Source organism: Pleurodeles waltl, chromosome 3_1 (assembly GCF_031143425.1).
Source record: "Pleurodeles waltl isolate 20211129_DDA chromosome 3_1, aPleWal1.hap1.20221129, whole genome shotgun sequence".
Classification (NCBI taxonomy): domain Eukaryota; kingdom Metazoa; phylum Chordata; class Amphibia; order Caudata; family Salamandridae; genus Pleurodeles; species Pleurodeles waltl.
Window position 1 is genome coordinate 1,371,052,371 of NC_090440.1, and position 23,439 is coordinate 1,371,075,809.

Here is a 23,439-nt window from a genome sequence, read left to right on the forward strand (position 1 = left end):
GAGTCTGGATGACTCCTCCATCTAAAAGGTGGTAAATTAATGCAGGGTTATATAAATGCCTGGAAGAAAAATGAATACTTAGTTCTCAGATCAGCACCTATATAGATGAAAATACTTGGTCTGTGGCCTCCGATTGAACATTATGGGAAACTGAGAAAAATTATCTTCATGGTACAATGATGAAAGAATCAGCAGACTGAAGGAAGACAGCCAAGAAGCCATGACTAATCCTGGAAGTTGAAATAAAGAAGCTCACAGTGCTGTACACGAGCAACCCTATTCAGCTATTATGAGAATTCTAGAAACTGCTAAATATGATCTCAATCTGTTGTAGATCTCCAGAGCTAAATATGCTTTATTTTGACTCTGAAGTTGCAAATATGACCTTTGACAAAAGGCACAACAATTCTAAAAGTGAGAATATATGTCAGCGATCCTGGGGATCAGATCCGACAAAGTCAAGCTGTTAATACATCCACTCGATTCAATTAATGTTTTTGCTTTCTTCTCCAAAAAGCTGTACAATTGTTCTCTCTCTGATACATTGGAAAGGAAGAAATTACCAGGAGACTGTGAGTGTTTAGAAGGCAGCATTATTCCAGAATCAATTTCTCTGGCTCTTAAGGTTTGCAAACATGCTGAATTGACTGGCCACTTACTACTGGAATTTAATGAAGCAACAATTTCCCTACAGTGAAACCAGGCAAATACCCACATTTATGCTCAAGCTAACAAACATTATAACTTATCAGCGTGGGCACGATGTTTCTGGCAAATGTAGCAGACAGACTCAAAGCAATGATACTGACATTTATGCACCCTTTGCAAGTGGCCTATGTCTCTGGCAAGAACAGAATGATAATGGCTGAAAACTAATACTGTCTGGATGCTGAGAAAGTGTTTGATAGGATGGAACTGGGAGACCTTATAGCAGGACTATTTTCAGCTTCATTTCCTAAGTGGGGTAGAATTGTGAATCTCTCTCAGCAAATTGAGGAGGCTTCCTTTCAGATCCATTTTTGATCAAGAAAGGCACGCACCAATGTTGCCCACTTTCGTTACTTCTGTGTATGCTGGCCTTGGAGTCCCTGAAAGCAGCTATTGGACACACCCAAGACATCAAAGCCATAAACACATCAGTTGCTGAAGTAAAGATCATGTTATAACCAACAACATTCTCCTAACAATATCTCATCAAGATAGCTCAATTTCAGCTTTGTTACAACTCATTTGACTTTTAACACTTCTTTTGGGTTACAGTATAATCTTAGAACAAACGTGAGGAACTACCAATGACAAGAGGCTCTACAGTGCCTCACTGACAGATCTTTCATTTACCTGGGTGCCGAAGAAGCTAGAATACCTTGGAGTCCTAGTCCGCAAAGTTCTACACAACATGGTTTAAGATAACCTCTTGCCTCTCAAAGCAAGCATGCAGGCAGACTTTGCTCTCTGGCCCAAACCACAACTGTTCTTGTGTGCATGCGTGCACATTGTAACAAACACTGGCAAAGCACTAGGTCTGGCATGGACTTTAAGCAGCCTTTTACTTTGTTAGTTAAAGTATTGTGCAGTTGTGGTTTTTGGATAACTTTATTGATGGGGAAGAGATCAGCCCCTAACTAATATATTAAAAACATTGCTTAAAAGCAAACAAATGTATTGGTCTCCTAAAGGCACAAATCGCCACAGTGGTCTTTGGCAAGGAAGGGAACTACTTCGTATGCAGATGTGTTCCTTGTGAAAGTGAAGAGTGCTGTCACTCATTGTTAGCCCAAGGGTGACAAGGCTGTACTTAGCAGAGAAACAGATGAAAGACACAGGAACAGACCAGTGGCTGAAGAGGGATGGCTGAAAGCCCTATGTGTTAGCATATTAAATACTACATATTATTAAAAGTTAAAAGGTATTGACTAATGTCAGTCCTAAAAATGATAACTGGTTTTACTATATCCCCATAATGATATCACTTATAATACTAAAGTGTCTCCTTTTAAGAATAAATAGCACACTACAATTGTTAATTTAGGCCAATCTGAAACTGAGCCTGAAAACAATGAAACTACATGCCTTGACTACTCCATGTAGTTTACCCCTGCTTAACATGAAGCTCTGTTACATGCTGCACAAATATCATTTGACTTGCATCACTTACAGGGCAGCTGATCACAAACCACTTTGGATGTGTTAAGAAGGTTTTCTACTAACAGAGAGCAACGCTTGTCTTCCAGTAGAAGGCCAGGTGTACATGGCAAACAAAGTAACTTCAACAATTTGTAACCCACTGCTAACTTAACCGTTATACAACTGGAGATTGAGTCAAAGACAAACAGATGTTCATAGTCGTGTGCAACCTTATGCCCCACTGTGGTACAGCATCAGCCTTAAAATAGCAGAAAATGCATTTCATTGGTAATAATGGCCATACTTGGGTGTAAATGATGAGAGAGACATGATCACAGATAATAAACTAAAGAGTTTCCCAAACATAGAAAGTAATCCAGTCTTCTATCTTCCGAGGGGTGGAGCTATACCTAACTGATCCAACGCCTCAAGCGATCCCTAGGCCACAAATTTTGGACATTGAAAGCTTCCCCCATTAAAGTATATCTCAATGCATGGGCCGGATACAAAGAGGTTGTTTCTGGTCTAGATAAGTGCACAATTGAGATGTGCTTCATTAAGCCTAAGAAAACAACATTATTTGTGTTTTGACGAGAGGAACTGGGCCTGACCTATTAAAAGGAAGAGAGGGCATAACTTATGTTCCACCATGATAAAGATCTAAGAGAAAAAAGACTAAAATCACTATTTCTGTATCTTGCATGAACTACACCAAACTCCAGTCAAGTAAAGAACACCGTCTAAGCCCAGTTTACCTGTGCAGGAGACTAGACTTAGATGAATTACAGGCAGTGAAAGGCACGACGGGTGCTGTTGCAGCCAATGTACCGCAACATTTGATTACTAATGTTGTGGTGAGTGTTCAGCTGGCCCAGCAGAAAACTCATAATAGGGCTGGAGGGCAGAAAACCGGAGTGGCGATTTTTGGTCCTAAAGAGTTTGGCTTAGTGTCTACAGCATCTTATGAACTTTTAATTTACAAACTAAGGGCCTGATTTAGATGTTGGTAGAAGAGTTACTCCGTCACAATGGTGACATGTCCCGTCGGCCATTGGAGATAATGGGATTTAGATATTGGCGGGCAGGATATCCATCACCATTGTGACAGAGTAACTCATCCGCCAATATCTAAATCAGGCCTAAAATAATCAATTAACTGTTTTTGGGATGGTGTAGGGTCATATTCTGGAATTAGTCACTACCATAGAGGGCGCTGAGCCACAAACATCATAGGTTGTGCATGTTTGTAGTATTCTCAAAGGACTTTTCACCTTGCATATGCACTTTTCCAACTCGCCCCACTTCCTGCAAAATACGTTTGCACAAAGGAGTAAAGTCCTAATACCGTACAACACACATACCTCTAGCCTTACCTACAGGGCCCCTTCCGACAAAGATAACCTGCTCTACAGTAACTAAATCTAGTCTAGATATTTGAGAGTATTCTCGACAGAGATCATAAGATGCATGGTACTGCCCCTAGACAAAGCGCCCCAGGTTTGGTGTAGCGTAGTAAGTGACACACCATAAATGGTCTCGTACTCTGGCTAAAGCCCTATGTCCACACATCCTATTGACACAATCATAAACGAAATGCCCAAGATTGGTTATCTTTTCCTTTCCTGAAGAGCTTAGCACATTCATTTCTTCCCTTCCATCGCTGAAAACAGGCGTTCTTTTCCAAAACTGCATTTGTTGCTTATTGCTATGATGAGGGTTTTATTTAACAAGGTGGAGCGACCCCCTCTCAGCTACGGTCCCACGATCATTATCAATAGATCATTAACACTCCTCATCCTTAAGTGAGTATATACAGCATCTCCGATTGAGTTGTGAATAGCAGAGGTGGGTAGTATTATTATTTCCAAGTTTAGTTAACTGATCATATTATAACAAACACTATTTTATCTATGTAATAAATTGGTTTTACACTTTGTGTGATACTCGGCTGACTTTAAATGTTAAAAATGATTTTAAAAACATGCATTGTCACTGTAATTTTCTCATTAAAAGGTCTAACTTTTTTAACATTTACCAGTTTCAATCTGTCACATACGACATTTTGTGCTCCCACTCATCTCTGTCCAGTGATATAAAACGTATTCATATATTACATTTCGTTATATGTCCTCATTTCCCCTCACGTTTCAACTCCTTTGCCATGGTCTTCTACTTCTTCTCCTCCTTCTCGGATCCTCTTTCACGCTTTCAGCAACAAACCCACTCATTACAATCGTCATCCCTCAAGCTTTTTATTATCTCACTCCTGCATAAAAAAATTCTTGTGAATTTGCCTCATGTAAATAAAAGTACAGTTCATGAGTCAAAATCGGGGTGTGAAGTTTCTAGGGTCCTTATTTATCACAAATCTCTGTGGACACAGATTGGGTAAAAACCTTTGAGGCGCTAAGGGCCATATGTACGAACACATTTTCCCATAGACACAGAATGGGCAAAACTGCTTGCTACATCTGGCCCTAAGTTACTTATGTATATTTTTTTAGCAAACATGCAGGTCAACAGAAAACGGTGTCTACTTCACAAAGTTTCAAACTTAGGGACATATATGTGGACTTCATCATCTTTTGGACCAATTATTTTTGCATGTATCGTTATTTATGGATCAATTCTGCTATATCAAATTTTCCATAAAAAAAATGCATACAGTTCTAGGAATACGAAGTGCGCAGGCCATGGTCTGTTGACAACACCCACGCTGAATTCGGCTATCTGGCAAGGAAGCCCCCTATGATGGGACTGACCCTGTGGTGCGAAGTGGGGGGTCACATTGCAACTTCTTCCATTCTGGCCCCCGTGCTCCCCTGTAGCATCAAGATATTTCCACCTGGGGCGGGTGAAAGGAGCTTCTCACAGGGCCGCCATCTTGCATCATGTCCCAAGTATCATTATTTAACGTGGAATTTATGGTTGTGCAGAGGTTTGCTTACCAGTATACAGCATTATTTTATGTAATACTTTCTGCACAGAAAAGGATGGCAAAGTGTAAATATGCAGAGGAAAAAAATCTGCAGAAATCTATCATGGAACTTTGTTGCAAATATTATCAGTCATACTCTCGAAATCATGTTTGACTTTTTTGGGGGATGGTGTCTCGTCTGGGAACATCAGGCTAAAGCCAGAAAATGATCCCATTAAACAGAAATAAAAACTTGCACAGGGTAAGGAAAAGAGTAGACTGAACACCCTTCGCGAAGGATAAAAACACGATTTTTTCAAGACAATGCAAGCAAAAAAAAAAACCTTTCCAGGTCCGTCAGGATTCCTCTAAATCCACATATAAAATTGATGAGGACCACTGTTAGTTTGTCAGCTACCAAGAAGATTGCCTGCCACAAAAATACCCAAAGCCTACTACAAGTCAGCGAGAACTTAATACGGTGCAGTGAGTGAGAAACTCAGCTACTTAATATTCCGACCTCTCCACTGAAACTGGCTAAGGACAAGCAAGAGTGCCATGAAGAAGTGATCCCGGATTCGAAGCCATGTGCAAAGATACTTCAGCATGGTAGAGTTCCTTACATCAAAGATTTTCCTTCAGTTGGTAGGCGAGGAGGCTGATATAGCTAATAACTGGAAACCACACCTAGAACCTATAGGGCAATTTATAACTTTCGATCATCAAGTTAAGATCATAGGAGCTGTGTGGATCAATGCAAGATGGTGATCGCAGTCTGCACCTTGTTTTTTGCGCTTCTTGCATTGCTCCCAATGGTAATTAAGGACACAAGGAATGCTAATCAAAATAAATGCTCTCACTAATAAATTGGACATCCAGAGAAATACGGGACAATCTGAAAACGTGAGCAACCGGCAACCCGTAATTTGTTGCGCCTGCTTGATATTGAGTCATGCCTCTACTTTTCTAGTGCCAGCCACCAGCATTAGTTCTCGAACTCCTGCTGATTCCTGCCGGAGCTGCCTCTTCCCGGTTGCCCACCGGTTGCATCCAGAGTATTGCTTCTGCTCCTTGTTACCGGTGTGTGAGTGTAGCCGGTGTATGCAGTCTTGTGCCCGATCCTCCACTAGCCCCGCATTATCTCGCCACCCTGCGGCCCACAGACTGTGAAGCGAGTGAGTGCAGAGTATTATTGACTGCTACTGTTTATTTGCCGATCTAATGCTCTTCTGCTATATTGATGCATAAGGTTATTCGAGTAAAAGAGGGCTCCCAGTGACTGGTGGATTGGCATGGTGGTGGAATGACCTGGATGATGACCTGCGCCGTAGGGAACACAGAGCACACTGTAAGTCCCCACAAAACTCTATAGACACACGGCCAGTACTATAAATGGTGTGGTGTGCGTGGCTGCGGCATTAGAGCCAGGGCTCCAGGGTAGAGCCTGAGAGGCGCGGAAGCGGCCGGGCTAGGTCTCGTGCAGGTTGCCCCACTACGTATGCTCCCCCACCACCTTGGTCCATGCAGTGGATATTGCTGTGACTTTAACTATAGTTTACTACTGGTGCAAATAAGTGCAATAAGGTATATGTAATAAGGTGGCTACACGGTGGCTGGTCCTTGCTGGCTGTTAAAGGCAAGGTGCCTTCACTGGCCAAGTGGGGGGCCTGATTACTGCGTGCAGTGCTGTAAGAGAAGTGCACAGGAGATGCAAATAAGAAGGTAGCAGAAAATGACATTAAAAAACAGACGAAACAGCAGTGCGAGGCAGACGGTACCGAGATGCTCAGTGAGAGTGTTCAGCAGGCTTATTATAGCACAGCCCGAGGTAAAAGGTTTCGGGTGGAAGGAGCCCAGGACCATGGTCGGGGCCACCAATGTCCCACCTGGACCTGTGCCTATAGGGCCTGATTTTTACCCTCCTGAGCCACCATTGGACGCCATTAAACGGAACTGTGGTGTGGCTGCAGCAAACACGGCTATTTACAGACCTCCTTTGAGGTTAATAACTATTTTCTACCAGAAGATGGATACAGTGCCTTCCTTGCAGCAGACTCATGAGCAAGTGGGACAGGAGGAGCTGGTAGCGATGCAGGGTTGGGTCCCAGAGGTGGAAGATGCTGGGAGAGAATCTTGCGATTAAAGTACCGGGGGGGCTGCTGCAATGAGGGTAGAGAAAAGTGTTAAAACCGTTTTACCTGGACCCTTATCGATAGAACCTATATGCGAGCAACCACACAAGGAGATATGCTTCATACCAAAGAGTCAACAAAGTGAGATGGATAACCCAATGGGGGAGAGTGAACTGATGACTCCGCCCCAGGAAAGGAAGGAGCACGCGTCTGTGCTTTACGGCTCCTTCAATAGAGAGCTTATGGCGCTAAATGACGACATGGGAGATGGCGAGAGAGAGGGGAACCCTCTCAATGAAAGTTCCATTGTGTTTCTGTACTATACACTCCCAGATGTACCCTGCAGCCTAGCAGGTATCAGTAACAAGGCAAGTGATGGCAAGATTCGATCTCGTGAGTCACCTATGGCTCCGCCGATACTAGACGATGGTTCTGAGGCCCGGATGGAGGCTATGCTTGGCATAAAATCTGTGTTCAATAGTTCTACACCTACCGGGCGGGTCTGTCTGAAACCCTCCACATCACAGAGCACATCTCAAAGTACCCCTGCTAACCAGTATCCAGGGAAGCACCCCATATCCACAGAGTCCCAGAAAGGATTTGTAATCTCCGAGGCTATGATTGGACTAAACAATGTTTTAACAGCAATCCTCTCTCTATTGGAGAAATCCCTTGGTAGAACTGACCATATTGAGTCGAGTCACTCCTAACTAAGATACTGCAATCCTTAGTTCTGAGGGAAAGGTGGCTGAAAGGAGTCAGAATATACTGCAACAGTCCCCATGGTAAGCCAGCTGCGACCTGACTAAATCCCCAACCCTCAAGAGGAACACCATACAGGCACAAACCCCAGATTTTAGCCTCGCACAAATGGAGAGCCAACTGCGTACCAAAGCGAATGGGACCAATTCCTGTTGTGGCGGTGCCAGTGGAGGCGCCTGTGGATAAGGCGATGGGGGATTGTAGCAGGGAGCGGCTGTTAGCCCGATGAAGCTGCAGCCCCTAGCCTCAAGCAGTTACTGGTCGGCACTGCGGAGGACAATGCACGAACTCTATGGCCGCAGGGTAAAGCCTAAGGCGAAACAGGGGAAATACCGAACAGGGGCACCAAGAAGAAAGGGAATGCCCAAAAACAGAGGAAGGTTACAATACCGTTCCCAGTCTACTCTCTGAAATGGCTGTTTTCCAACTCTAAGAGCCACATAGACAGTGGGGCAACACTAAATAATTAGTTCGAGGCATCCAAACAACAGGTGAGGGATAACTAACATTAACAGTAGACAGGGCTCTTCCCCAGTGATGGCTTGATCGAGGTGCACACATCTAAATTTTAAATCAGATTTTTTAATAGATCATGACTATGTATACACACAATAAAATCATCATAATAAACTTGCTTTAAAAAATCAAACTCAAATAGTAATTGGAGATTGCCCAGTAAAAAAAAGATCAAATGCTGATAGGAAAGAGAAAACACCACATCACATCTTTAGTACTGGATGAAGGTAAATTCTCCTTATCTGAAAATGTTTCGGGCAATGTAACAACAAATGGGCCACTTCATTAAATAACCTTTATGATCTGATCAGAATCTCCGTAAAAATAAATGTTTCACTTTACTTCATTTTATACCACCCTGGGACCCAAGATCACACTGGAACCTGTTCTGAGCACAAGAATGAAACCACCTTCTAAGTTTGGGTCAAGAACAAATAGCAGATATTCACTGATTTTCATTTAATTTTTTACTTATTTTGGTGACTGAAGTTTTCTTTTCCTTAAACATCTGGCATCATTTAGGAAGGAAGTGCAAAAACATCTTCAATTTAATTTCTCAAAAAATATAGGGGGAATGAACCTTTCGCACGTGTTTCAAAGAGGAGGTTCCACTATAATGAGCCCATGTAGGTTCACCCAAACGTCTTAGCAAGACACATATCAGCAATAGAATATAAGTAATTTGCTAGACTATATATATACATACTCCCTTTGGTCTCAGTCTCAAAGGTCAAACCCCAAAACCACCTTTATATGTGCTAAAACCCACCCAGTCCAGTCCATGAGCGTCGATTTACCAAAATTCCGGGGGTAGCAGAAGTTACATCACATACCAGCCTTAGACCTAATGACGGAAGTGACATCATATGATCCTTAACACTAAATCCTATGAGGAAATTGTACAGTAACACACGTTACCATGCATTCAAAACACAGGGACAAGATTTTTATTCAAACACATTATTTTCTGCGCGTTGACAATAATGAAAATATACAAAATCTTGGTAAAAAAAAGTACATTTTTTTAATTTGACTTGTTAATTTTATTCTGGAGAGTTTAGATCACGCTGTTTTATTTAGAGTGCCTAGAGTTTAAAGACTCAGGTCACAGCCAGAGCTGCAGAAAATAATCTTTGCACATAGCAGCACTTTTTACCTTCTGGTCTTGCCATTTCCTTTGCCTGAGACCAAGGGTGGCAAAAGCAACGTCTCTTTCATGACGTTGCTATTTATTTCTAGACAAGTTTGCCAGCTTGAACACTTGTGCTAGAGCTGGCCATGTGGCAGATCACTAGAATTGTGGATGTAAATTGGAAAAGTCAGGGAACCAACTTTGAGAGGGGATGAAGGTGCAAATTCATACTATTGATTGACCACATCAGAATTCGAATGCGCACTAGAGCAGAGGCTTGTGCATAGGCAAAATAGTAGGACTGGGACATGAGTAGAATAAGCAGGTGTATTCATTCATCTGGATATAGAGAGAGCAGCAAATGGCCGCCATTCAAGGAGAATGTGCAGTCAAAGCAGTGTCAGGAAGGGCAGATATCTACTCTTCATGCTATAGTACATGACAAGAGGATCCCTGTCCCTATAGATATGAAAGAGATGGACGACAGACTTCCGCTCTGGCAACCAATGGGATGACCACATCTTGAAGTTCCACCAATAAGCTCCATAGAAATATGTCAGTGCTTTTGTGAGCTCTGTGATCTTTTGACTCCGATCATCACAGACAAGCATGACTAGCAGCATCGTGAAAACCGAAACACAATTTGATAAACTGGAGTAGCATTAAAGTGAGTGCAAGTGTGAGCGGATGTTGCCAGAGCGCACCAATTACCACAGAAGGACACCAAAACGTCATGTCATAAACCCAATTTAAACAGTGACCTGGGGGGGTCTATCTGCGCTTTCCCCTAACATCAATAGAACACGTTGTGGGTCCTTTAGAGTGGTCCTAGATGTTCATTCCTGTGCCGAAAGTGTTTACCTCAGTCTTCCTAGTCTGGTACAATCTCATGCCAAAAACTGAATAACATGTGAATAATAATTTGGTTTCGCACTACCCCCTTAGTTGACATGTAAGACTTTGAGTGCGACTTAAAACTGCAGAGGCACAATCTTCTGAAATAGACTTGTCCGCATGTTCTTCAACATGCATGTACATGTTGACCATGACACATTTGGGATTGGACATCATACCCTTTGAGAGCGTTTTGCGGAGTGTGGAAGAGTATAGAGTCATGCATGCACAGCAGGACACACATCTCCCTCACCGGACCCCGCTGGTACTAAGTGTTTCTTATTTTTATGTGCAGATTAAAAAGGAAGATCTGGGCGAGGTTGTGCAGCCTGGAGCTACCCAGCGGCCATGTCACCTGCCCCAGGCACAGATGATGGCAACAGGGCAGATGCAAGGGGTGAGTTTCTAGACGTTACGAGGGTTGGAAAGCGTGTGCCTGCGACGGTGTATGCCAAGAAGCACGCACGTCTGGCGCGTGCGCACCTGTCTTGTGGAAGAGGATGGGCCTAGTCACGAGTCTCGAGTTGTCATCATCTTCTGGGGCTAGTTATTCACTACACTTCGTGTTTTTTATTTACCTGTTTTTTTTTTTCACGGGACGGCCGATTCACAGGAGTTGATTTTACAGCAGCTTTCAGACCTGCTCGCCATCGTATTCCATGAGCTGTTTAAATTTGGCAGGAGTGGGCCTCGGTGCACCTGCAGCTGCGAGCGCTTTAATTTGCATGTACGTCTCAGCAGGTGTTGTGTTTTTCTGTTGAGAAGATTCAAGCATCTCTGGATCTGTTTGCGCAGGTCAACTTCTCTTAAGAGCCTGTGTGTCAACCGACGTGTGCTTGACATTTCTGTGGCAGTGGTTATTGTTGTATATATGCAAATGTACCCTCAGGTATTGTTAGAGAGACACGTGGATTTGCATAGGCCTCTTCGTGTGCGTGTCCGTTGGTATCGAGTAATCTGTGCGTGGCTAGAACTCCTCTGCCTGTCTTTTGTTTGCGAACTATGCTCACTTCGCCATTACTTTAGGTCTCCGGCATGTTTCATTATCACTGAATAAGTGGTTGTGTGTTTGTAATATATATTTTGAGGACTATTGTTTATATATTTCGGGGGTTTATGGTAAATTGTATCCTTGAGTGCTTTTTGATTATGTTGAACAATAGGTATGGCGGTGCATTTATAGCTTTGGTCAGGTGTGTGTGTGTGAGAGAGAAAGAGTTTTCAGTTGACCGCAGATGTTTGTTTCTAGAATTATGCAAATACATCCTCGGATCTTTTTTCGTATACATTTTTGTTTGTGTTTAAGGGAGGATTCTGATATTTCTAGGTTAACGAGTCCTTGTATTAGTGTGTGTATAGTGGGGGTGGACTTCACAATACCTAACCTGTGAGGAGAGTAAGGGATGGGTGTGCATGTATAGATACCAGGATGGATACCAAGCCACCCAGAGCTGTAGAAAGGTGGGGGGATGATGCTGACAGGACCTGCCTATTTTCTAGGTTGAGCATTCGTCCCAGATTTGCTGGGATTGTCCTGACAAATTGCACTAAATTCAGCCCACGTCCCGGTCTTTAGAGAGCGTAAACTGAACACAGAGGGCCACAATCTTTTATGTTTCTACACAGGATCAGTTATCAGGCTTTTTAGAAATCAATTTAATTCTCGCACATGGTGCTGCATTTAAATTGTCCCCCTGAGTGCCTCGTTGCCTGTGCTTGCTAGGTGGGTAAGCCCTGTATTAAGTCATTATGTGTCACTTGTTTGATGTGAAATTGTAGTCTTACTTCAATTTTTCTGAAATGTCCAGCTTTTTGGTTTTCCAAATCTGGTCAGTATAGCATTTCTTCATTTCTTTTCCTCTTCTGTTTTGTAGGACATGTCCTCGCTTCACTCTCTTCAACAGCTCGTGCTGGTTCCCAGTCATCTCCAGTCAGGCCCACAGTTCATGCTGTCTCAGCCTGGACAGCAAGGTAATGGCGTTAAGCACCTCTGCCAAAGGCCAGGGCTGCTATTGTATCTGTCTTTAGTTTGTCTACATACAAGTGATGATGATAATGCGATTGTGCCGACTTCTAAGCGCTGCAAGTAACAGTTCTCATTTCAACCCACATCATTGGCACTCAGTGTAGTTACTCAGTGTGGAAGGTAAATTGACCTAGCACTGATTCCTACTCTTGACTGTCAGATCACTTCATACTTCAGCAGCAATTTCTTTTAACACCCTAATCCTTCCTTCCGGGCTGGCCTATATAATGAAAAGGCCTGGATTTGGGGGACTGAAAGAGAGGCATAGCGTGTAGGGAGTCCTACAGGTTTTACATGGAAAAGGAATGAACCAGAGCTTGTGCGCCCAGGATGAGCATGTTCATTAGTGCAATAGACCACATGCTGCTCCACACGTTTGGGAACAAGATAACTAAACAAGATACATCTTCTCTGACCAGTAAATAAAGGCAGTGCAGCAGTCCTTTCCACGGCTATCGGACAAGCAAACGGTGGGCACAACTGGGCAGTCTTCCATAGCATCCCTGACCCCTGTGATTTTTGGGGAACGTTGAGCGATGTCCACTGGAATTCGCTTGGGCCTTGAATTTTACCAACTAGGATTCACTCCAGTAGATTCACTGGCTCTGTGTAACCCTTCATGGTGAGATGTCCTTACACAATGCCCAACGGGATTAATTGGGACACTGCATCCCTATCCACAGTGATTTGCTGTGACCATGTAATACCAAGCTCTCTGGCTCAGTCAGACAGTGGAACACATTTTTCCAAAGTTTTGCTTGTATGTATGGACAAAAGCCACCTGTTAACCTGCCTGTATTTATTTTTAAATGTGGAAAAAAACTGAAATTAAGTCGCCCGTAGAGTTATTCTCAATGCTGTTAGTCATGACTGACAGTCCAGTGGCTGGGCAAACTGACAGACATGGAGTTAGAAAAGGAGAAAGGTTTTTCTAATGAAGCTAGAAAAAAGTTGCAGGTGTGCATGCTTTTATACTGCAATGCTTATGTTTCCATTTGAGAGTGTTGCATGTTTGCATGCGAGCGAGGCATCAAATGCCTATTGCACTAAAAACAATAAGGTATTCAGCTGCGAGTGTGCCCGTATCAGTAAAAAAAAAACTGGAAACAGGCTAGATGTTGTTTCATTTTATTTATTTTTGCACAAAATGTGAATAAACCGATTTAAAATGAGCAATAAATAAATAAATATGGACACTTAAAGATTGAAAAGTTGAAAAACTGAATACTCTAAAACAAAGAGCCCTACCTATAAAGGGTACCAAAAAGGTGCCCCATTCATGGCTTATCTCGAGAAAATGCAACCAATCTAACCCAGCCAAAACCTTCTCCTCTGGCTTCCAGTGCAGATAAGAATATAATATAAGGTACTCTGTACCAAACACAAGTTTTCAGGAACAAAGGCCAAGTGCCTTCCCAAAACCTTGCTCTCCACTATGTCCCTACCAAGAACCTATGCGACAAGAATCAAAAACAGATCACTGAGAGCCCAAGGCCAGAAACTTTAAATCGGTTACACCACATTTAGGGACAAATGTATTAAGAACTGGTCGCAAAATAATGGTCGTAATTTGCGACCAGTAGTTTGCGACCAGGGTGGTAATATGCAAACTGACTTAGGTACGAATAGGTCAGTTTGCAAAATACAATTCATAGTACATTGCATTTCAACGGACCTAAAAAATATTAATGAAGTAGATTGCAACCTGCGACCACTAGAAATCACAGCCGTCACAGGCATGGTGGACTGCTGGGTCAGCAAACTACCACATCTGTGATTGTTTTTAAATAAAGTATTTGCTTTATATCCAAGCCATTTCCATAAAGGAAACCAGGATGCGTGTAAAAACAATGAAAATCGTAAGTTTCGTGGGATCACTGCCTACTCTTACAAAATGTTTATGACAACAATCACAAAGTGGAAGGGGACCCTTGTGGATCCCTTCTCATTAGTGAATGGCTTACCACCTCCTTTGAGGAGGTGGTAAAAGATTAATGTTTTGCAACAGGAATTAATCTGTCAAACATTCATGCATGGCATCTGATTCGGTATTTGGAAGAGACAATCTCAACACTCGCCTTCCAAATACCGAACTGATGTTTAGTTGCAAACCCAAATTGATATTCAGTGATGTGTTACTGAATCGCAATATGTGGTTTGTACATAAGAAATGTCATTATTGGGATTTCAAACATTTGTGCACACAAAAATGCTTCGTACATCTGGCCCTTAGAATACAATCCACTTATTTCAGGTTCAGAACATCTCTGAAAACTCGAGTCATAAAGGCAACATTTGACGAGAGGTTTGACACAAACGTTTTCAGTGTTCGATTCCACATTATAGTCTTGAGTGAAGCGCAAGTGGCATTTAGCGACATACGAAAACTATCAACAAAAAATAATTGATGGTGGGAGCTGCTCCGGTAAGTTGAAGAAAAGTTATCTGGAGTTTTGGTGTTATACGGTGGATGTTATTATGGATTTCAAGTATATCGCCATGTTGAAAAGTCCCTACAATTAATGACAATTACCTAGTCAACGTTCAGGGTACTTGCTCTTTGATTTGTAGGGGTGCGTTTGACAGATGTTTCCATCTTGGAAATGTCACGACCAGTACTTTTTTGAGCCTTGAGGTTGCTGGTGGTTTTTGGCCTACAGTGTTGCCGGATGTTGGTTATAACCTAGTGTTACTAGTATTTGCAGTATTATTTGGATTTCTGTTATTGTTAATCTTACTGTTATTATTTTATATGCATTGCTAGTATAATTAGTTTTTATAAATCGCTTACCTCGTGCAGGGACTTGTATGTTACTCACTCAGATCTGCTATTTTGTCTTGTGCAGTTGCTTGTTAGTGTGTCATGGAGTTGCCGACATTCTATCTCCAAAAACATTTTCATTGGGCAAATGCTTTCCTCCAAAATCGGGTCTCTTGAACAGTTAAACATTCGGAAATACTGTATGTCTGCCATCTGCCAAGACCTGTGCACTTGTGCAGATAGGTGTTAGATTCTCATATTTATTCTCTTTATTTGCATCTTTTATTTGTCATTTCTCAGTCTGGTGTTTACTTTTGTAATGAATGCACCTTGAAGCGACTTTGCTGCTTGGTATGGGTTTCTATTTTGTGCTTTATAAATAACAAACTGTACCCCCCATAAAATCAATAATGTATTTTGCCATTTTATAAACATAATCGATGGGCACGCACTTTAACCTGCCTGCTAGGTCTCAGTGTCGGATGCGCCTGCGGGATTCACCTGGTCATCTGACTTTTAATAACGCGCTCATTTTCTTCTTGGAAATATTAACCTAGAAGCGAGAGGAAGGACTGGCCAAGGCTGTGATACGGTATACTTCTTATGCTTTGGTGCCACCTCCTGTATGTTGTTATTCATTGCACGTAGATCTTTTACGTTGATTACTATCAGAAATTCGCACTACATTATACATTAGGTATGAATGCCACAGCTCTCGCACCTGGCCCACCCACAACCTGAACTCACATACCTACAGAGGAGCAACTCTTTTGACACTACGCACTAGATATGAGTGATCTGTTGCCAGAGGCGGCTACTAGCGGGAAGCCTTGTTGGGGAAGCGCACGAGTGAGGGGTAGGGGGGAATAATAAATAATTTTTAAAAAGACTTGCCTGTCGCTGCCTGCCCTCCATGTCCCTCTGCTCCCGCCCCTCAGTCCCTTCTCAACTTGCTCCCCTTCCCACCCAATCCAGATTCTTCTCTCATGCTGTTACCCAGCACGAGAGAAGCACTGGGATTGGCCTGAGCAGGCTGAAATGCTGCTGTTAGTGAGTGGGACCCTGCACTTGGTCTCCACCTAGCTGTGCAACACAGCTCAGGTGGAGTGTTCTAAGTGCACATGTCAGTTTGGCTGGCTTAAGATGGCCGGCCAAACCCACATGCGCACTTCACCCCCCCTGCTGACGCAGAGGATGCTGGCCACTCCCGCCCTAGACTGGTGGACTTGCAGTGGCTGGCTAAGTGGAAACATAAAATGATAATAAAATACTTTTATCATTATTTTATTTTTCTCCTTTTTACTGCCTTTCAGCAATGGGGTGACGCTTCTCTGCCATAGCGGAGGGGCCACCGCGTATGTTGCATGAAAATTACAGAAACGCACTATCCAGCAAACACTTTTAGGGAATGCAAGTGTAAGCAAAAAATTCAATTTAAACAGGAGCAACATCGCACTTCCAGGCTGAAAGGGCAGTATTTTGCTGGCTGCCGTTGGTGATGATAGGGGGATGTTGGGGGTGTGGGGGAGTTACTGGACACCTACATGTGGGCCACCAGGGCCAACATGACCTTCGTCCCCTCCATTCAGTGACAATACTGTCCATGGCACTTTAGTGGCAGAAGACGTAACTCCACGTTTTTGTTGGCTTGGTTTGCTATTTTATAATCAATGAGAGCTAACAACACCATAAAACATCTCCGTGGTTTTGACCAAAATGAAAGTAAGGGCTCACCTAATAAAAATACAATATATAAGCAAAATACAGATCATAAATTTGAAAGAAACAATATAGTCCAATAACATACAACTAATAAAGCATGAATCTTAAATGGAAATGAGGATGGGGTTATGAAATGAATAACTTCTGATTAATTTCCACCCCCCCCCTCCTCCAAGATTCTGATTCGTTGGGGTAACACTGTAGTTCCTTGAGTCTGTCACCAGCACAGTCTAGTTCCTGGGTCTATTTCCTCATGATGATTGGTAAAGGTGGCAGTGTGTAACTCACTTTGAAATACCTGTCACCTCTCACTCACTCTAAAAAATTGGTATGTGCATGTTCCTTGTACTGGGCTTGTTTTTCAGTCAAAGGGCAACTGATAATATTTGTCAACAGGAAACTTTTTGCTGACGTGTCCCAGTGAATTGATGTGCCTAATCAACTGTTGCCCTTGGGGGTCCTTTAGAGTATTCTTCAGTTAAACACTGTGAAGTGCACGACATAATTGAAGGAAGACATCCACCCCACAAAGTTAGCGGCTATAAACTTCGTAGCACATTACAATTAGTAATATTATAATGCCCTATATGTTTAACCAAGTATGGTGACGAGGTCTCTCTCTCTTTCATCAGCTATCCTGTCTCTTCCTCCACATCAGGGTGGTCTCCTGCAGCCACAGCCCGGCTTGGGACTGACTCCTCAGGTGAGTGGCAATAAAGGTGTTAAATGTTATTGTGGTATAGAGTTCAATCATTTTCTATGTATTTATTGATATTTGCAGACCTCCATGGAGAAATGGTATAGCTAAAAACAAAATTACTAGAATATTTATACAAATAATAGGTAGGGTCGCCACCTTTCCAAGAGAAAATACCAGCCATTTGTTGTTGTTTTAGGAATCTTCAAGGGCCCAGAATTGATACTAAATAGGACTTTAAACAAAATTTTATGTATTAATTTGTAACATAACTGTTGTGATTTCATTCGTTCATTTACTTTATTTCAGCCATTAGACCATAAAAGTACAATGCATCATCAGAAAATAGGAAACAGACTGTTAGAAATGAGTGTCTCAAGTTGGCAGTCGGTTTGCAACCTGTCAAAATAGGGACCCTCACTCTAGTCAGGATAAGGGAGATACCCGCTCAGATAACCCCTGCTCGCCCCCTTGGTAGCTAGGCACGAGCAGTCAGGCTTATCTCAGAAGCAATGTGTAAAGCATTTGCACATAACACACAGTAACAAGTGAAAGCACTACAAAAGGACACCACACCAGTTTTAGAAAAATAGCCAATATTTATCTATATAAAACAAGACCAAATACAATAAAAATCCAACATACAGAAATAAAAATATGAATTCTGCAAGATTTACTCAAAAATACAGTTCCATGAAGTCGATAGCTCCACCTGGGGCTATCACGGGTGGTGATAAACAAAACCAACAGTTCAGGCCGGCCGCGGCGTGGCTGGCCAGCTACGGTGTCGGGAAGACCCGCAAACAGTACCTTTGGAATTGCAGGGCTTCGTGATCCCCGCAGTGAGTGGCGTCACTGGCCTCGCGATGTCGGTTCCGGAGTCGGTGCAGGGGTCGCTGGGCCCTTGAAGTCACACGCGTTGCAGATCGAACTCTGGGCTGATGAAGTCAGGAGCAGTGGCGTGGATGGCGTCGGGGCTTGGGTGCGAAGCGGGACGATGCAGTGTGCGGTGCCCACAGGTCACGGTGCAGGCAGTGGCTCGGTGACAGCGTCCAGCTGCGTTGGTGAGACCAGGGCTGAAGTGTGAAGTGGGGCGGTGCGACGTTCAGTGTCACCAGGTCCCAGTGCAGGCAGCAGCATCATCGCTGTCAAGCCCAAGCTGGCAGTGCAGAACCGGACGGTGCTCCGTGACCCTCACGAGCGGTGTCCACAGGCCACGGTGCAGGCTGCGATGCCTGGTGACGACACTGGAGTCGACAGTGCTGATGTCGGTGGACCGGGGTCTGCGGTGCGGGATGGGTGGTGCTTCTTGTACCTCACAGGCGGTGTTCACAGGCCATGGTGCAGGCAGCTATGCCGGTGTCAGCAGGAGTGGTGTCATTGTGGATGACCAGGCTGCGGTGTGAGCAGGCGATGCCAGAGTGCGGGTCCCTCAGGTCGCAGTGCGAGCAGCGGCTCAGTGAAGTCCGATGACGGTGTCGATGAGACCAGGGTTGCTGTGCGAAGCGGGGCAGTGCGGCTCCATGCGGCATCAGCAGGCCATGGTGCAGGTCAACAGCATCGTTGACTGCGTCGCAGTGGTTTTTCTCCTTGAACAGCACAAAACACACAGTTCCCAGTGCTGGTGGAAGAGGAAAGTGAAGTCTTTGATATCCCTCAGACTTCCAACAGTAGGCAAGCTCTACTCCAAGCCCATGGAGAACTTTCTCAAGCAGGACACACAGCAAAGTTTTTATTTTCAGGCAGAAGCAGCAACTGCAGGCCAGTCCAGCCATGCAACACAGCAAAGGGCCAGTACTCCTCCTCCTCCAGTTCCTCAGCTCTTCTCCTGGGCAGAGGTTCTCTTGATTCCAGAAAGATTCTAAAAGTCTGGGGTTTTGGGTCTTCTTCTTATACCCCTTTCTGCCTTTGAAGTTGGCAAACTTCAAAGCAAAGTCTCAAGTGTTTGCAAGATCCTTCCTTGCCCCGGCCTGGCCCCAGACACACTCCAGGGGGGTCGGAGACCGCATTGTGTGAGGGCAGGCACAGCCCTTTCAGGTGTAAGTGACCATTCCTCCCTCCACTCTAGCCCAGATGGCTCATCAGGATATGCAGGCTACATCCCAGCTCCCCTTGTGTCACTGTCTAGAGGAGAGGTGTAAACAGCCCAACTGTCAAACTAACCCAGACGGGGACTCCACAAACAGGCAGAGTCACAGAATAGTTTAAGCAAGAAAATGCCTACTTTCTAAAAGTGGCATTTTCAAACTCACAGTCTAAATAACAACTTCACTAAAATATATATTTTTAAATTGTGAGTTCAGAGATCCTAAACTTCATATTTCTATCTTCCCTCAAAGGGAATTTGCACTTTGAAGTTATTTAAAGGCAGCCCCCATGTTAACCTAGGAGGAAGATAGGCCTTGCAACAGTGAAACCCAAATTTGGCAGTATTTCACTGTTAGGACATGTAAAACACACCAGTACATGTCCTACCTTTTAAATACACTGCACCCTGCTCATGTGGCCACCTAGGGTGACTTACATGTACCAAAAGGGAAGGTTTGGGCCTGGCAAGTAGGTACACTTGCCAGTTCAAATTGGCAGTTTAGAACTGCACACACAAACACTGCAGTGGCAGGTCTGAGCCATGTTTACCGAGCTACTTAGGTAGGTAGCACAATCAGTGCTGCAGGCCCACTAGTGGCATTTGATTTACAGGCCCTTTGAGGCTCTGGTGCACTTTACCAGGGACTTACCAGTAAATCAAATAGGCAAATTATGGATAAACCAATCAACAGTACAATTTACCTAGGTAGCACTTGCACTTTAGCACTGATCAGCAGTGGTAAAGTGTGCACAGACAATAAACCAGCAAAAACAGACCTGAAAAAATAGCAGGAAGAAGGCAAAAAGTTTGGGGATAACCCTGCAAAAAGGGACATTTCCGACACAGACGTTACATAAAACAAAGCAACAATAGAACTTCAGTGAATAAATAGCATAAAAAACAGAATACCAAAGCTTCATATAAAAAACAAGATAAAAAGTGGCCATTAAAAGACAAAAAGCTAGGACATAGCCAAGCAGACTAAAGAGCGTAATGCTAAATAAACATGGGCCATTTCTTGAGCCGGCAGGTAACGTATGCAGTCGCTGTTGTCAGAAGGTGTCTACTGTTCAGATACAAGCAATAACTCAAAAGGTTTAATGTATAGGTGACCCACCTCAGGTCCCAGCCTTCGGCTCAGCTGTGCGGAGAGACCACTTGAGATATCTTGACATGGCAAATACAATAATTTCAGCAGTGTCAGATTTCAGTATGCGTAAAGCTATCGCACACTGTTTGCAGTGGCGGTTGGTAGCAAATTAAATTGGAGGGGCGCAAAACACACACACGAAAAGCTACACACATAACCACATAAAATACATATATAACATTTGCACCAATATAAATATTTAAAAAATCACTTACCTTACCCGATCTTCTGCTGCATGTCTATGCTCTTCTGTAGCATGTCCTTTGCATTTGAAGCCCACAGCCAACTCCCTCATCCAATCAAGGCGCTGTTTTCATGCTGTTAAGCAGCATGAAAAAAGTGTCTTGATTGGCTGGAGCGGGTTGGCTCCACTCTCCAAAAGGCACTGAATGCCTGTGCCTCCTCTCCATCCCAGATGTCCAAGACAGCTGGGTTGGAGAGGTTTGAATTGCGCATGTCGGCTGAGTCAAATGTTATCTTGTATGACGATCCTACTATGAACCTGAAGAGAATGAGATGGGATGAAACCATAGCTTCAGAATTACTCAACATCAGCCAACCTTTATGCCAAATAACCCATATTTGGAGGACTCAATAGGCAGCTGGTTAGACCTCACAAGATTCATCAAAAGGCGGGTACCCCAAGAAAAAAACGCAAAAAAGGCTACGCCATGATAGCTCCAGCAAAACAATGATTGCCCCTGAAGTGGGAGACTGTAAGAAGATCGTGAATAGGTTGATGCAGCAAATATGTACCACTCTACAATGTCCAGTGTTAAAAGCAGCAATAAAGTGTGAGAGAAACAAATTAGATTCCTGGGCAAAGCATATCTGCACCAGTAAGAATAAAGATACAGCAACCTTCTGGAGAATGAACAATATGAAGGAACATGGTCTGAGGCAATCCAACAATGCAAATATCAGCAAAGAAGACTGGGCAACCTGTTTAGCAAATCATTTCTCGGCACCTGGGTATCAAAGAGGCAACATACATCATACAATTCATGTTCACTCCGACACATAGTTGGGATGGAGCCTTAACCCTGTGGGCAAAGTCATCCAAAACAAGGCTAAAATCAGTTTTGAAACTTGTGGACACCAAACAACTGAAAATTCGACCACGCACTGTGGCAACATGGATGCTTTGATGAACCACAGTCGGTCAGTTATATGCCCAATGTGCTTCATTAGGAAGACATTCAGAAAATCATCATCAAATCATGCGCTGACTGTGCTACAGGTCTGAGCAGGCTACTCCAGGCCCTATTCAAAAAGGGTCCCAAGCTATGCGCTGGTAGTCTTGCCATGCTCAACAAACACATCCTACAGACGAAAGATCTTCCTGAGTCCTGGAGGGGCTCGATAGTCTACCCAATCCATAAAGGTAAAGATTCAACAAAACGCAAGAATTATTGATTGATTACATTGATTGACGTTGCAGCCAAATACTTTGCAGCTTTACTCGAAACTGACCCTGAGTCCTAGACCAATGAACAAGGGATTATCCCCTTGAAACAAACAGAATTTCATCAAAACCAGGGCTGGCTATCAAACTTAATGGCCTCCATGCTGATGGACCATACTATCTAGTCACATCTACCTCTGTATGCATGTTTTATTAATTTAAAGGCAGCATTTTATCGAATTTCAAGAAAGTGTTTCTGGGCAAAATAAAGAACTTGTGGTGTCCCGACAGAACTTCTGGGAGCCCTAGAGCTATTGTATTCATGAACATGGATTCATATAAAAGTAGGAGATGGCAGTTCTCTTGCAAGGACAATTTTTACTATGGAAGGCCTAAAGCAAGCATGTGTCTTAGTCCCTCTGCTTTTTCATTTGTTTATCTCTGACGTCACAGGGGAGCTAGACAGAGTTAATTCACACAAGCCAAGAACGTAGGAACAAATTTGTGTCTGAGCTACTCTATGCGGATGATCTAGTGCTGGTTAGCCACACTAGGTTGGGTTTACAAAGATTGTTAAATGCCCTCATTAAATAGACAAACCTAAAAGAACTAGAGGTGAACTGAGAAAATACCAAATGATCATCTTTGAGTGAAGACTGAACAAACAAGATATATGGCAGATGTGTGGAGTCAAAATTGAGAAAGTGTCAGAATACAAATACATTTGGGCCTAGCTAGACGAAAAGGGGTCTTTCCAGAGGAAAAGCGTTCTATCATAAGTAAGGCACATGTCCTCCAGGCTCCTCTCCTAACCTTCGGGGAAAAACTGTGGGGAACCAGCATGGATCCAATCCTGCAAGTTATGCAGGCAAAAGTGTGATAGGTCCTTTATCAAGGAAATTACATCATGCTCGGAAATCACACCAGACTGCTAGATGCTCTGATGTAAAAAATCTATAAGTGTATATTCCACCTTCTAAAATCAATGTCACCAACTGAGGTTCTTTTGAGTTTGGTCACTTCTGGCAATTCGTAGCCAGGCAAAGTGCATTCATTAAACTAAGTCACAAGATCAGACCCCAGGCACGCTAAAAAGCATAATATGGAACACA

The 23,439-nt window shown here is 43.4% G+C and overlaps 1 protein-coding gene across 1 annotated transcript in view; it reads left to right on the forward strand.

Moving 5' to 3' along the window:
* POU2F3 (POU class 2 homeobox 3) overlaps positions 1–23,439 on the forward strand; it is a 113,705-nt gene that overhangs the window by 72,264 nt on the left and 18,002 nt on the right. Inside the window, exons 4-6 of the mRNA XM_069224870.1 lie at positions 10,773–10,874; positions 12,352–12,448; positions 17,619–17,689. Coding sequence (XP_069080971.1) covers positions 10,773–10,874; positions 12,352–12,448; positions 17,619–17,689 — 270 coding nt within the window. The remainder of the gene's footprint in view (positions 1–10,772; positions 10,875–12,351; positions 12,449–17,618; positions 17,690–23,439) is intronic.